The 16,254-nt window shown below is 35.0% G+C and overlaps 1 protein-coding gene across 1 annotated transcript; it reads left to right on the top strand.

The window, feature by feature from the left end:
* The first annotated feature begins 14,071 nt into the window (after positions 1-14,071).
* LOC135628272 (protein trichome birefringence-like 26) lies at positions 14,072-15,672 on the top strand. Its single transcript, XM_065134877.1, has 3 exons — positions 14,072-14,314; positions 14,407-14,684; positions 14,752-15,672. The coding sequence occupies exons 1-3, from the start codon at positions 14,125-14,127 to the stop codon at positions 15,508-15,510; spliced, it is 1,227 nt and encodes a 408-aa protein (XP_064990949.1). The 5' UTR covers positions 14,072-14,124; the 3' UTR covers positions 15,511-15,672.
* Positions 15,673-16,254: the final 582 nt, after the last annotated feature.

The raw sequence follows: 16,254 nt of genomic DNA, 5'->3' as shown, positions 1-16,254 counted from the left end.
CGAAGAATCGGACGAAGCATCGAGGGACCAATGACATATCGGATAACTTGGTTAATTGCTTAGAAATAATTATCTCGATCGAAGTTTTGTTTTAAGTGTGCAGGATTAACTATGATGGATGTAAGACATGCAGTAGGATTTACGCCGGAGTCAAGACTATGATCACGTTGGGAGTTCGAGAGCTCGACGGAAGTCCGGACGGTCGTCGGAGGTTCTGCGAGAACAAATCCGAGAAGTCCAGGAGCTTGCCAAAAGAAGCTCGTCAAAACTCGCCAAGTGGATCATCGCAAGTCCAGGAGTTTGCCGGAAGTCCATAGGAGCATCATCGAGGGTTCATCGGATGATCGACGGAAGTTTGCCGGAAGCTCGCCGGAAGAAGCGATTGACGCACCGGAGCAAGTTGCAGTAAATGTCTTAAGAAATTCGTAGTTAGCACGATGATTATTAAATGGATGAGGGACTATAGGTACATGGTAACTGAGGACAGATAAGTCCAATGGATTGGATTCCCCTGTATCATCTGGGGATTACGGTGTAGTGGCCTAGTACGTCCATAGTCGATGAGTCGAGTGAATTATTTTGGAGAAAATAATTCACTGAGCCAGAAGGAGTTTTGACAAGTATAACTCATAGCCAGTTCGATATTGGGCCTAGAGGGTCACACACATATGGTAGGCATTACAATAAGTAGAGGTTCGGATATAAGATATCCACCGGAGCCCTTGTCTTATTGGATATCTAATAAGCCCCTGAATTATTGGATCCTATATATGAGATCCAATAAAGAGCCTATAAGAGATTATTGGATAGAGATCCACTAATCTAAGAGGATTGGGTAATTGGATACAGATATGATACCTAATAGGGGAGGATCCATTAGGGTTTGACAGGGGACCTCTATAAATAGGAGGGATTCAATGGTTCATAGGCTAGAGCCTTTACTTCTCTCTCCTATTCTCCTCCCCTTTTCTACCTCAAAACAGGTCTGGAGTTTTGAGGAGCGTCGTCGTAGCCCTACTCTGTGGATCACCGCTAGAGAGGAGGGCACTTGACCTCCTTCACCCTCTCCTAGAGATCTATAAGGAAATAGAGATATACGATCTCCCTAGGTAACATAATCTATTCTATACGCAGTTTGTTTCATGGATTTTTGTGCACCAATTTTCGTACGACGATGAATATCTCTTTGGAAATAGGGGATTTTATTTTTTGTTCTTTCACTATACATGTGATGTCACCCCTAAGATTTCCCAACATTTTTTACTAGAGTTGCAAGGTACATCTCTTAAATCTTGTGATCATTGCTTAGTTGGAAAAACACGTAGAGTTGCATTTCATACATATCCATCATCTAGAAAATTAGATATTATTGATTTGATTCATACTTATGTCTATACAATGCAAACTAGAACCATTGGAGGTGCTCTTTATTTTGTTACTTTTATTATTGATTATTCTAGAAAAATGTAGGCTTTTGCTTTGAAATCTAAAAACTAGGTATTCGATGTTTTCGAAGAGTTTCATGTTAGTATTGAAAGAAAAACTGACAGAAAGCTAAAGTGTGTTTGATGGCAAGTACAGGGGTCCTTTTGATAATTATTGCAGGTTCCATGATATCAGACTTCAGAAAATAGTCCCTAAAACTCCTCAGCAGAATGATATGGCAGAAAGGATGAACAGAACCATTGAAGAAAGGATTAGGTGTATGTTTTCACATGCTAAGTTACCTAAGTCATTTTGGGGGAGGCTATGAGAACTACAATTGACCTGATAAATCTTTTTCCATCAATTCCTTTGAAATGTGATGTTCTAGAGAGAGTATTGAAAGGAAAAAATATATCTTATAATCACTTGAGTCTTTGGGTGTAAAGCATTTGTTCATATTCCCAAAGATGAGAGGTCCAAACTTGATGATAAGGTAAAAACATGTATCTTCTTGGGATATGGTCATGAAGAGTTTGGATACAGATTATGGGATCCAATGAATAAGAAGCTTATTAGAAGTAGAGATGTTGTGTTTCTTGAAGACTAGTTGTTTGATGATGGTGATAATATTGAAAAGCCAAAACCTCTATTTATTTTCCTTGGAGTTTGAGTTTAGTTCCTTTACCTATAGTTCATGATGATCATGGGGGAGATGAACAAGAAGATCGTGGTGAGAATGTCAGTAATGATACTTCTACAGTTAATGATGTTGAACCAACTGAACAAGCACATCCACTACTAGTTGAGATTCCATTGAGAAGATTCACAAGAGAGCGATAGCCATCTATCATATATCCTCCACATAAGTATGTTATGCTTACTGACGGGGGAGAGCTAAAAACTTACTAAGAAGCTATTCTATATAAGCATAAGAATGAGTGGGTTAAATCTATGCAAGAAAAGATGAAATCCTTGCTTGAGAACCACACCTATGACTTAGTAAAGTTGCCTAAAGAGAAGAAAACTCTCAAGAATAAATGAGTTTATAAATTGAAGACTAAAAATAATAGCTCACAACAAAGATACAAGGCACGACTAGTTGCGAAAAGATTCAATCAAAAGAAATGTATTAACTTTGAAGAAATATTTTCTCTTGTGATGAAAATGTCCTCTATCCGAGTTGTTCTTGGTCTGGCCGCCCGCTTGAGTTTAGAAGTTGAGCAACTTGATGTGAAAATAGCATTTCTTCATGGTGACTTAGAAGAAGAAATTTACATGGAGCAACCAGAAGGTTTCAAAGTCAAGAGAAAAAAAAATCTAATATGCAAGTTTAGGAAAAGCTTATATTGACTCAAACATGTACCTAGACAGTGGTATAAGAAGTTTGATTCCTTTATGATGAGCCAATGGTATAATAGAACCACAACTGATCATTTTATATTTATGAAGAAATTTTCAGATGATGATTTCATTATTCTCCTGCTATATGTTGATGATATGCTAATTGTTAGCCATAATGTTGGTAAAATTGAAAAACTTAAAAAAAGAGCTAAGTAAGTCTTTTGTCGTGAAAGACTTGGGATCAGTGAAACAAATACTTGGTATGAAGATTCTTCGTGATATGAAGAAAAGAAAGATTTGGCTATCTCAAGAGACTTATATTGAAAAGGTTCTTGAAAGATTCAATATGAGTAAAGTCAAAGCAGTTTGTTCTCTACTTGCAAGTCATTTCAAGTTTAGTTCAAAATAATATCCTATAAGTGAGAAAGAAAAAGAAGAAATATCTAGAGTGTCTTACTCATCTACAATAGGCAGTTTGATGTATACTATGATTTATACTAGGCCAGATATAACTCATGCAGTTGGAGTTGTTTGTCGATTTCTCTCTAATTATGGTAAGAAATATTAGGCAGTAGTGAAATGGATATAAAGATATCTAAGAGGTACTTCCAAGTTGTGTTTATATTTTAGCAATGATGAACTTATGATAGAAGGGTACACAGATGCAGACATGGTAGGTGATACTGATTCCAAGAAGTCCACTTCGAGATTCTTAATAACATTTGCAAGGGGAGCAGTCTCTTGGCAGTCTAAGTTACAGAATTGTGTTGCTCTATCAATCACAAAAGCAGAATACATAGCAATTACTGAAGCTTGCAAGGAAACTTTGTGGATGAAAAAATTTCTATAAGAATTAGGCTTGAAATAGGAAGGATATACTATTTACTATGATAGTCAAAGTACCATTCATCTATCCAAGAATTCAACATACCATTCTAGATCTAAGCATATTGATGTGAGATATCACTGGATTCGTGATGTGCTTGAGATGAAAGAATTACAGTTGGAAAATGTGCATACTAATAAGAATGGATCATATATGTTGATAAAATCTTTGCCTAAGGAAAAGCTTGCAGCATATAGGCAAAGAGTGAGCTTAGTACAGCCTACTATATGAGTTGGAGGGGGAGAATTGTTGGGTCCAGCTCATATGTAGGCTTGGACAATTGGGCCTTTGAGCCCAAATCAATAATTAAAAAGAAAAAAAAGGAAAAAAGAGAGGCATGCATTTGAGAGCGAGTGACCATGTGTGCAACAAGAGGGCGTGGTAGCGCACAGCAAGAGAAAAGAACAAAGAGAGAAAAAGGAGAGAGAAACATATGTTTTTGAGTTTTCTGCTTGACGATCATTGACTAAACGTTATCAGTTTTAGCCCAAATTTTATGCGAAGAATCCTTACAGCAAGCTCTACAATCCTAATGGTATTGATCTGCAGTTTACCCTTTTTGAGGTACTTTCCTGCTATATCCATTCTGTGAGACCTAAAATTCTCTTTTCATGAAATCCATCTTTATTGGTGATGATAAGTTAATGTTGAGCCAAGATCTATATTTTTGATGTTATTATGATCCTTTGGTTATTCTAGAGAAGATTTACTGTAAACCTATTATCATTATTATTGATAGTGAAAGTTTAAGGTGGACTACGGTCCCATAGTTTTTTCCGCATTAGGTTTTTCACGTTAAAAATTTGGTCTCACTATATGATTGATTTATTACTCTACTATTTATGCTATTCTAATTAATATGTGCTTTTGATAACAATTTATCGAGGAACCTATTTTGATATATAGGAAAAAAAAATATTCCGCTTTAACGTATTTTTTCCAATAATTTGCATCACCAAAATCCAGAGAGAGAGAGAGAGAGAGAGAGAGTCCCTTGTCTCTTCCTTTTTCCCAATATGTGCTTTTGATAGCAAATCTACCCTTCCCTCTTCGTTTTTATGTATCTGCTTCCACCCTTCCTTTTTATGTATCCGTATCATCCTCACGGGGTCTTCACTCGTCATGGCTTCCTCCTATCTATTCTTCTCGGATCAAACTACCTCTCATACTTCCTCCTATGAGAACGGTGAGATTTTTGGCTATGAAAGTGGTGAGATTTTGGCTATGAAAGTGATGGATAAAAAGAAGAAGAGAACATTATATATAAACAAATACAAATAGACCGTAACACATAGGGAAATTAAATAAAATTATAATCAAATATGACACTAAGATTTATTTGAAAAACTCTTCTAACAAAAAATTCTTGCCGGTACGACATATCTCTTGCCCATTTCATTCTTTTGCAGCTATGTATTTTGCTCAAAGCGTAAAGGAGATGACAAGAATTGAAATGTGCCTAGGAGAGCATCGCTCAACAAATAAGCTATGACAAAATATCGATAGGACTCGAGTTCTTCTCCTCTCAACCAAATCATAAATCATATAAGAAATTATTTTCTCGACCAAAATATTGGACAGCTTTATATACTTCTTAAAAGAAGTTAGTAATTTTCAAGTGTTTTTTAACTACACAATAACAACAATGCACTAATCATCATAAAGATGTCTTATGTACTAACCGATTTATCTTTTTCTGGTCATAATTAGGTGACAAGAGCTTATGCCAGTAATAATGGAGGAAGAAATTGATTAGTTTATATTCTTTTTTATTGAAATTGATAAATTTATATTAGAGAAAAACTCTACTATATAAAGTTTTCTGACATCATAAGGATGTCTAAAAGTTTCATTGACAGATGAGTTACATGTTTGTATTCTCCTTGGCACCTTAGCTGACAGTTGAAAATTTTTTATAGCAGTTCTTAAGAATTCTACTCTTAATAATAAGTTATCTATGAGTGCAATCAAAGAATATCTATTCAATGAAGAAACTAAAAAAAAACATAGATTTGGCTCCTACTCTGATGCACTTATTACAGTAAAAAGGGAGAGAGATAACACTAGAAACTCTAAAAATGTTCAAAATCATAACAACTCAAGAGGATGATCTAAGTTGGGATAAAAAATAAAATATTATTGTGATAAGTTGGAGAGTATAGAATATTAGAAAGGAACAATCAAAATAACACAACGAAGAAAATAAAGAAGAAAAACATACAATTGCAATTGCATTTGATGGTGATGTTATTATTACATATTATGACAGTATAGTTAATCTCAAATGCAACGATTCTACTTGGGTTGTTTAGTTTCTTCATTTCATATAATCTCTCAGCATGAATTTTTTATATTTTATACAAGTGGTGATTCTGGTCATGTCTGAATGAAAAATGATGCAATGATAAAAATTATGAGCATAGGAAATCAATATTGGATGCACAATTGTATTAAACAATGTGAGATATGTTTCTGAAATAAGCCTTAACTTAATTTCTACAGATATACTTGATAATAAAGGTTATGTCAATATCTTTAATAATGGAAGATTGAAAACTCACAATGGGTAATCTTGTGTTAGCTAAAGAAAGGAAAGACAATAACCTCTATATGACACAAATGAAATCAATCTAGGGAGAAGTTAATGCAGTTGATGACTGTACTGAATTATGACGTTAAATGTTTGGTCGCATTAGCAAGAAGGGTATTTCTATTTTTATTAGCAAGAATCTTATTTATAACAGGTATATCTCTAAAGACTTACCCTTTAGCTTGTAAGCAATATATAATTAAATATTTTAAATCAAAAAATTAACAGGTATGTTTCGGATATTTTTTCTAAAAAATTAAATATTTTAAATCAAATATAGAAGGACATTTGAAATATATTGTAAGAAATATGATATTAAGCTTGAAATGATAGTTCCTAAGACACCATAACATAATATAGTTGTAGGAAGAATAAACACATAATTGGTGAAATAATTGGTGCAAGAATAAAATGTATGCTTTCTCATGTTAAATTTTCTAAGGTTTTTTTTGTGGTGAAGCTACCAAAATGTATGCTTTCTCATCTCTGCCTATCTATACCAAAAATAATATAGATAGGTAAAGATGTTTCTTATAATCATTTAAGAATATTTGATTATACGACATTTACTCACGATATAGAAAGGGAGAGATAAAAAATTGATGATAAATCTAAATACTATATCTTCTTACTGCTAGTCGTAGGTGCCCTACAAGCTAATCACATGAGTGATAACATATGTGACATGACACGTAGTCTTTTTGCTTATTATTATTATGTCATTCTCTCACTTTATATTGCTTGTTATATATATATTGTGATGTCCATGGATCTATGCAATGAGAATCGGATTGTAATGAGATTACGATAATGAGACTGATTCACCTTTAAACATAGACCCTAAATAATCCTAGTCATAAGTTACTCAAGAGGGATATCAAGATAATTGGATAGACCGATGTACTATATACCGTCTATATGATAGAGACAGCTGGTCTTATAGCTGCTCATGTGAGGACACTAAGGATACAGTGCAGGTGCTCATTAGAGAATAAGTTCACTGATTGATTTGCTTACGAAATATTGAATGGTTAATGATACCTATCGTCAAATAATGATTATGTCATCCCAATAGTATATCTGGTTCTTAGACATGAGACACCAATGATGTCTTATATGAGTACTCCACTCTTTGATACCAGACTTATAGATTTGGAAGTTTCAGATCTAGTACAATCGGTCATTAGAAGTGGCAGCCAACCTTACGAGGGCTATTGAGTATCGATAAAAGATCATTTGCTCTCAGTATCATGAGAGAAATATCATGTATGTTCTTGCTCAAATAAATCCTTGGCCAAGGTCATTTAGATTGAGAGAGAAAGAGTTCTCTGGGAGAAACTAATTAGAACGAGACTTGAGGAGAAACCGTATGGGTCTGATAGCACAATGCTCGGTATATGGTCTATGAGATATTAGATAGATAAGGGACTATAGATACATGATAACTAAAGATAGATAGGTTTAAAGAATTGGCCTAGTACATCTACAATCGATGAGTCGAGGGAATTATTATGAAGATAATAATTCACTAAACCAGAAGAAGTTTTGATAGGTATGACTTACGACCAACTTGATATTGAGCCTAGAGGGTCATACACATATAGTAGGCATTGCGACGAGTAAAGGCTCGGATATGAGATATCCGCCAGAGCCACTATCTTATTGGATATCCAATAAACCCCTGAATTATTGAATCTCATGGATGAGATCCAATAAGAGCTAATAAGAGATTATTGGGTAGAGATCCACTAATCTAAGAGGCTTGGGTAATTGAATAGAAATCTAATACCCAATAGGGCAAGATCTATTAATGTTAAGTTAACTAGGAAGCCAAAGGCCTATAGGTTGGGGCTTCCTAGTTGCCACCTCCTATTCTCCTCTCACCTTCTCCTCCTTAGATAGTAGATATGGAGATTTGAGCAATGATTTGAGGACCGTCGTCACAGTCCTACTTTGTGGATCACCGCTAGAGATGAGAGCACTTGAACTCCTTCATCCAATCTCATAAATATGTAGGAATTCATGGATATATGATCTCCCTAAGTAAACACGATCTCACACATTAATTTAAGTTTTATGAGTTTTTGTGCACAAATCTTTACACGACGATAAATACCTTTTTGGGAAATTTAGAGTTTTTTTTTTCTCTTCTTTTATTGCATATGTGATGCCATCCCTAGATTTTCCAATACGTACAATATTTTAGAAAAAGATAGTCTTTTATACTCTCAAAGAATTTAGTTATAGATTATGAGATCCTAAAAATAAGAAAGCTGTATTTCTTAAATATCATACTATTAAAGATTTTGAAAAAATTCAGAAGCTAAAATCATTCCGTGAACATCATATAGATATGAGCCTAGTGCCTCCTCTCACTATAGTTAATGATGATGGTGGAGATTGAATAGAAAAATCATAGTGACATGCCACAAATGATGATGTTGATGAACATGTTGAGTGAGGCCTTCTAGAATCATAAATTAAACATCAATTAAAAAGATTTATTAGAGAGAATCGACCTTCTCAAAGGTGAGAAGGTATTCTTCTCATAAGTATATGTTATTTATTAATGAGAGAGAACTAGAAAGTTAGCAAGAGGTTATGTTACATGAGTAAAAAGATAAATAGATGAGTGTCATATGAAATCCTTGCAAGAGAATCACACATTTGACTTAGAAAAATTACCTAATAGGAAAAAAGCATTAAAGAACAAATGGGTATTGAGATTGAAAAGGAAGAATATAGCTCACAGTTTAGATACCAAGCAAAATTAGTTACGAAAGAATTTGATTAGAATAAAGCTATTGATTTTGAGAAAATTTTCTCATTCATGGTTAATATATCTTATATTCTTGAGTTGGCTACCAATTTATGATGATATGAAGAAGAAAATATATATTGAATAATCTAAAGGGTTCAAAGTTAAAGTAAGAAAAATCTAATATAGAAGAGTTTATATAGTTTTAAGCAAGCATCAATATAATGGTATAAAAGGTTTAATTCTTTTATGATAGATGATGAGTATGATGGGACTACTTCTAATCACTATGTCTATATGAGTTATTTTTCTGAGGATAATTTTATTATTCTCTTGCTATGGATGATATGTTAATTGTTGTTAATGATGCTAAGAAAGTTGCTGATCTAAAAAGAGAGTTAAGCTAAGTTTTTGCTATATAAAAAACTTGGGTCCTGCTAAACATATTCTTGCTATAAGGATTATTTGTGAAAAGAATAATAATAAATTATAGTTATCTCAAAAGAGATATATTAAAAAAATTCTTAGTAGATTTAACATGAACAAGTCAAATCCTATTTGTTGTCAACTTATAAGTCATTTCAATTTGAGTTGGAAGCAATATCAAACAAGTGATAAAGATAAAAGAAGATATGAAAACAATACCTTATAACTTTGGCGAAAAAAAAAAAGTGAGCAGTAGTTACATGGAATTTTCAGTATCTTAAAGGTATTTTTAGATCATGTTTGTCCTTGGTATCGAAAAGCTTGTGTTAGTTGAATATATAGATATAGATATGACTAGTGATATTGATTCTATAAAGTCTACCTCTGATTATTTGATATTATTTTCATTGGAAATAGTAACTTGATAGTCAAAACTATAAAAATGTATTGTCTTATCCTCTACTAAAGCTGAATATATAGTTATATAGAAACTTGTAAAGAACTCTTATGAATGAAAAATATGTAGAAGGGTCGGGACTAAGTAAGAAAAGTTTATTTTACATTGCGACAATCAAAGTGATATTCATTATAGTAAAAATCTAATATTTCATTCCAAGTTTAAGTATATTGATGTTAAGTATTATTGGATTTGAAATATGAAGTTATTATATATTGAGAAAATTTATATTGATAAGAATATATCAAACATGATAACTAAATTATTACCTTTAGAAAATCTTATTGCTTATAAAGAGATAATAGAAATAGAGGCTCTCTCCACATTGGTGTGAGGGGGAGATTTGTTATGGTCCCACACATGACCTAAGTGTTGAGACTCATAGGGGTTAATTAAAAAATCTTAACTCTAATCTTATATGAGTTAAGTAGGAAAAACCTAAAATGTGATCGAAGAAAATAATAAACTTTCATATAGGAGATGAAAAATTCAACTATTAGTTAGTAAAATTAGTTTTAATTATCAAAATTTTTTAGTATGTTGATTTAAATACTATGTTTTTTATACTAATTTATATAGATTTTTAAGATTTTTTTCTATTCAATTTTTTTATTTGGTTTATTAAAACTTAATTGAGTACTTAAGTTTTACATGTGGGACTAAGTGGGGTGTTAGAATAGTAAAATAATAACAGACAAATCCTTGGCCAAGGTTATTCAGATTGAGAGAGAAAGAATTCTCCGAGAGAATCTGATTAGAATGAGACTAGAAGAGAAACCATATAGGCCTGATAGTACCATGCCTAGTATACGGTCTCTCGGGTATTAGATAAATGAGGGACTATAGATACATAGTAACTAAGGACACAGATCTAATTGATTGGATTCTCTTGTATCGTCTATGAACTACGACATAGTGACCTAGTACGTCCGCAATTGATAAGTCAAGTGAGTTATTATGGAGATAATAATTCACTGAGCCAAAAGGAGTTCTAACAGGTATGACTTACGGCCAGCTCAATATTGGGCCTAGAGGGTCACATACATATGGTAGACATTGTGACAAGTAGAGGTTCATATATGAGATATCCGCTAGAGCCCCTATCTTATTAGATATCCAATAAGCCCATGTATTATTGGATCTTATGTATGAGATCCAATAAGAGCCAATGGGAGATTATTGGATAGAGATCCATTAATCTAAGATGTTTTGGTAGTTGGATGGAGATCCAATACCCAATTTAGCATGATTCATTAGGGTTAAGTTGATAGGGAACATTTATAAATAGGAGGGAACCAAAGGTTCATAGGCTAGAACTTTTCTTGATTGCTATCTCTTATTCTCCTCTCCCCTTCTCCTCCTCCTCAGATAGTAGGCCTGTAGATTTGAGGAGCGTCGTCACTATTAGAGAGGATGATGCTTGACCTCCTTCACCCTCTCCTACAGATCTTTAGAGATTCAAAGATATACGATCTCCCTAGGTAACACAATCTTTCATATATACAGTTTTTAGTTTTACGGATTTTGTGCACCAATCTTTGCATGACAACAAACACACTTTTTAAAAAATTTAATGATTTTGTTTTCTGTTTTTCCACTGCGCATGTGATGTCATCCCTAGATTTCCCTACAGTGGTATTAGAGCTAGGTTGTTTGTACAAAAGATTGGTTTTAAACTACGTGTGTCATATTTTAGGAAGACTTTTGTCGTTAAAATTGTTTATGCAAAAGGTGAGAGAGAGCAATAACTATTATTGCCCTCGCAAATTGGCCAATGGTTACTTGTGATGCTTTTGTCTAGAGCATCTGATCTATAGAGCATGTGATGCTTTTGTCGGCCTCAATGACTTTATCCAATTATGAGTGGATGGATCTCCCAAACTTGGAAGACTAATGTTAATGGTCATAAAGAAATTGATAGATTATACTATGTTATGATCCTATTTCACTCTCTGTATTTCTTTAACTTGCATATGCATTCTTTGTGCTCTTTAAACATGAATGAAATGAATGAAATATCAAATATGAAACTTGAGTTTATGTTTTTCCCTAAATGTTCTTTACTTCGTTGATAGGCTCCTAAATGCTTTACTCCATTGATATACTCTTAAATATTATTTACTTTATTACTATGAATGAATCAAAAGAAATATCAAATATAACTATATTCTTGAGCTAGTGACTTGCTTCTTGATATTGAGTAATTTATATATTGTTCTTTGCTATCTTAGTGTGTTTCTAATGAAATAACATCTACTATTCTTATTTCTAATGAAATGATATCTATGATTTTTGTATCTAATGTAATAACATCTATGATTCCTATATCTAATAAAATAAAATCTATGATTCTTGTATCTAATGAAATAAAATATATAATTCTTGTATCTAATGAAATGACATCTCTAGTTGTTGAATCCATGATTTGCAGTTTGATTTTAAGCTCATATTATCTAATGAAATGACATCTCTAGTTTTATAGTTCACTATATTGTTATATAAATTTTTCAAGTTAATTTATCACTCATTGCAATGTTAAGGATTGAGTTGAGACAGTGGAATACTAGAAGATTTTGATAAGTCTTTGGTGGTTTAACATAATGTCATTATAAAATTATACTTTGCTTGTAATGTATTTTCAAACAAATCTGAATTGATATGTGTTCTTACTAAGATGGTTAAAGGACCTCTCATATTTGGAAGTCTAGAATATTAAATTTTAAACTTTATGTTGATATAAATTTATGATAAATTATTGATTTTATGATTATATAAATTTTTACAATTGCAAATTTCTAGGTGATTGTTAATGATTTTTGAGTTGGTCTTGGATTTTACTGAGTTAGCAAGTTATCGAGTGTTATATATATATATATATATACCCAATTAATGCTGCATATGGATCACATGGATACCCTGCTTACTACAAAATTCTACAACTCTCAACTCAATAAGCCTTCACGTGCAAAACAGCTTATGGAACTCCAGACACCATTGCTAGTTGAATTGAATCTAGGTTACCCTTACTTGTTCTCATATGTGCTTAGATAAACTCTCATGCTTCCCTGCTCGTTTGCACATGGCATAAGTTAGTAGAAAACTTCCTTACCTTATTGAGTGCACAGATGGTGAAGAGCAAGTCTTCGGCGCCGGTTAATTGTTGTTGGGTATCCATGTGCAGCACTAATTGTCACCGTAGGTAATTGTAGATCAAAGCAATCAAATCAATAGGTTTGTGTCGATTATTCTTCGTGTGGGATCCATGTGCAGCACTAATTGTCTTCCGATAACGTTGCTCGGGTCAAGAGATACATCCACCGAAGAATGAGCTACGTGAGCTCGAGGTGGAACGGAAGAGAGAATTTACAGTCAGAGTTTGACCCTATTATTATTTTCTTTCGAGGCATGATATCTCTTGCTAGGGTAAGTTTCTCATTTCTGTCAGTGTATATAGGAGACAGGTGCTGCTGGGGGTGATGATCATGTGAGATTCTGGACCCTGCTAATCTACCCAAGTAATTTCTCATTCAATCAAAGGGAAACTAACTACATATGAAGCTAAAGTTCCTCTCACCAACATCTTACCTTTGCATCTGCTTAACCATGGCGTGTGTAACTTCAGTCATCTCACCACCTCCACCTGCAGGCTCCGTTTCTTATACATTTTGCCCTCACGCTTTACGCATGCAGATTTTTATTTAGCTGTTAACGTTTAATACACGACAAAAACAACAACAAAGAGAGAGAGAGAGAGAGAGAGAGAGAGATCCTCCTCCTTCTTCTACTCTTCCATACTCCCTTTTCTTGGTTTCTTCCCTTGCATCTTACCTTTTATATTTATGTGCCCATCAACCAATCCTTTGTTGACGCATTCTTCCCTTCCTCTGCACTCAGAACACAGCATTACAGCCATGAAAGTAATAGCCTCGCTGGGCGAACTGTAAGGCCCAGCATTACAGCCGCATGTAACTTCAGTCGGTTGCAGGCCCAGTTTCTGAGACATTTTGCCTCGCTGGGCAAACTGTAAGAAATAGAACGCAAATTGCTCACGCTTTGCGCATGCAGATTTTTGTATAGTTGTTCACGTTAAATCTACAACCAAAATAACAGAGGTAGATCCTCCCCTGTTTCTTGCTCCCTTTTCCTACCCTTTTCCTTTTGATATAAGCCAGCCAACCAGTCCTCAGCTAAGTATCCCTGCTCTCTTCCTCAGTCCTTGAAACATAACGCTACAGCCAGCCATGGGAAAGGAAGTCGAGCCTGAAGCAGAGCCATGCATTGGCTTCCGTGATGGTGTGTGCAAGTTCCTGGTTATTCTCTTGGGGTCTTCGCTCATCATGGCTTTGTCCTACCAACCGTTCTTGTACACAGCCACAGCTGACACCTCCTCCTCCGAGAATGCTGAGATTCTAGCCGTGATCGCTTCGACAGGTACCTACCATCTTTCGCGAAGCAATGCGTTTTTGTTAGATCAAGTCCATCGAGGTCGTCGAATGCAATTCTTGAAACGGTGATGCATGCAGGACAATGTGATCTTTCTTCCGGAGAGTGGATCCCTGACGCTCGAGATCCAGCTTACAGCAACTCAACCTGCAGCTTCATATCTTCTTATCAAGACTGCTTGACGAACGGCCGGCCTGACATTGGCTATCTTCACTGGAGGTGGAAGCCATATGGCTGTGAGTTGCCTCGATTCGACGCAAACAAGTTCTTGAATCGTCTGAGGAACAAATCCTTGGGATTTGTGGGTGATTCAGTCTTCCGCAACCAGATGGAGTCATTGCTTTGCCTTCTCTCCGAGGTACTCCCAACTGTAGATACTCCTTAGTTTTAGCTTTCGAGACTTCAATTCTCTGCTCCGTTCTCAGGTGGAAGAAGCTGTGCTGGTCTACCATGACGAAACATTTCAGACCAAAACATGGCACCTGCCTTCTCACAACGTCACACTGGGGCTGATTTGGGCTCCTTTCCTGATCAAATCTACGCAAGCCATCTCCAAAAACCACATCCAGCTTTATCTCGACGTCCTCGACGAAACCTGGACGAGCCAATACCACAAGTACGACTACGTGATGATTTCTGGTGGCCAGTGGTTCCTCAGAGAAACCATATACTGGGAGAACAACACAGTCGTCGGTTGCCACTTGTGCACGGGGATGAATCTGACGGAACTCGGCATGGACTATTCTTATCGGAGAGCACTCCGATCTGTGTTGGACTTCGTGAGCAGCTCAGAGCACAAGGCCCTGGTGGTTCTCAGGACCTGGACTCCCACCCACTTCGAGCATGGGATGTGGTACAATGGGGGGATCTGCAACAGAACGAAGCCTTACAAGGAGAGTGAGTACGCTGCTGACCCAGTGGATGTTGTGATGAGAGAAGTGGAGGAGGAGGGGTTCCAGGAAGGGGTGAGGAGTGGGCTGAGGCTGAGCCTGCTTGACACTTACCATCTCTCCGCTCTGAGGCCAGATGGGCATCCAGGACCCTACAGGAGAATCCACCCGGACATCAGCAAGAAGCCACAGAACGATTGCCTTCACTGGTGCTTGCCTGGGGCAATTGATACCTGGAACGACATGCTTATGGAGATTCTGATGGGCGATGAAGAACTGAGGTCTGCTTTCTGATGTTGTGAAGATGATTTCTCCTAGGTTTGGATAGTGGAATAAGATATGGCGTGATCTTTATGTGCCAACGAGTGGTGTTCTTGTTCTTCACCGCTTTGCTGCTTGAGAATGATGTCAATGGAATGGCTTACGCATTCTAGCCTTGTCAATATGATTTCAGTGCCATTTTTGGATATTAATGATTTCAGCTCAATTTTGATTAGAATAGTTAATATCATGTCGATCTGTTCCAATTTTGTCACTCAAACCAATTCTGTCTAAAAGAAGAAAATAGAATAAAAGGCATACCAAATTATTTAATTTGCTTTATTTTTTTTCAAGATAATCTATTATAAAATCAATCGATGACAATTCGTGGTCATAGCATCAACACTCAAAAAAGAAGTATATATATATATATATATATATATATATATATATATATATATATATATATATATAAACCTTACAAAACATTATAAGTGAGACAAGAATGCTGTTTGAAAAAACTAAAATGGGAAACACGGATTGAAAAATACAAAAAATATAATTTTTTCTAGAAAAATCACACTATAATCAGTGCTCTAATTTAAATTGAGACCGGAGTTGATTACATTCTACAAAATAGGATGATTTCTCTACAAAATACTCATCTTTTGGATATTTCCTAAAAGGTACCTCTCTTTTATTTTTTTCCAAACAATATCACTAATTAAAAAAAATACCTCTCAAAAGTTTTTTTTATCAAATTTTCTCACCCCATTT

The sequence above is a fragment of the Musa acuminata genome, chromosome BXJ3-1, assembly GCF_036884655.1.
Source record: "Musa acuminata AAA Group cultivar baxijiao chromosome BXJ3-1, Cavendish_Baxijiao_AAA, whole genome shotgun sequence".
NCBI classification, from domain to species: Eukaryota; Viridiplantae; Streptophyta; class Magnoliopsida; order Zingiberales; family Musaceae; genus Musa; species Musa acuminata.
This window is presented reverse-complemented; position numbering and strand designations above follow the sequence as displayed.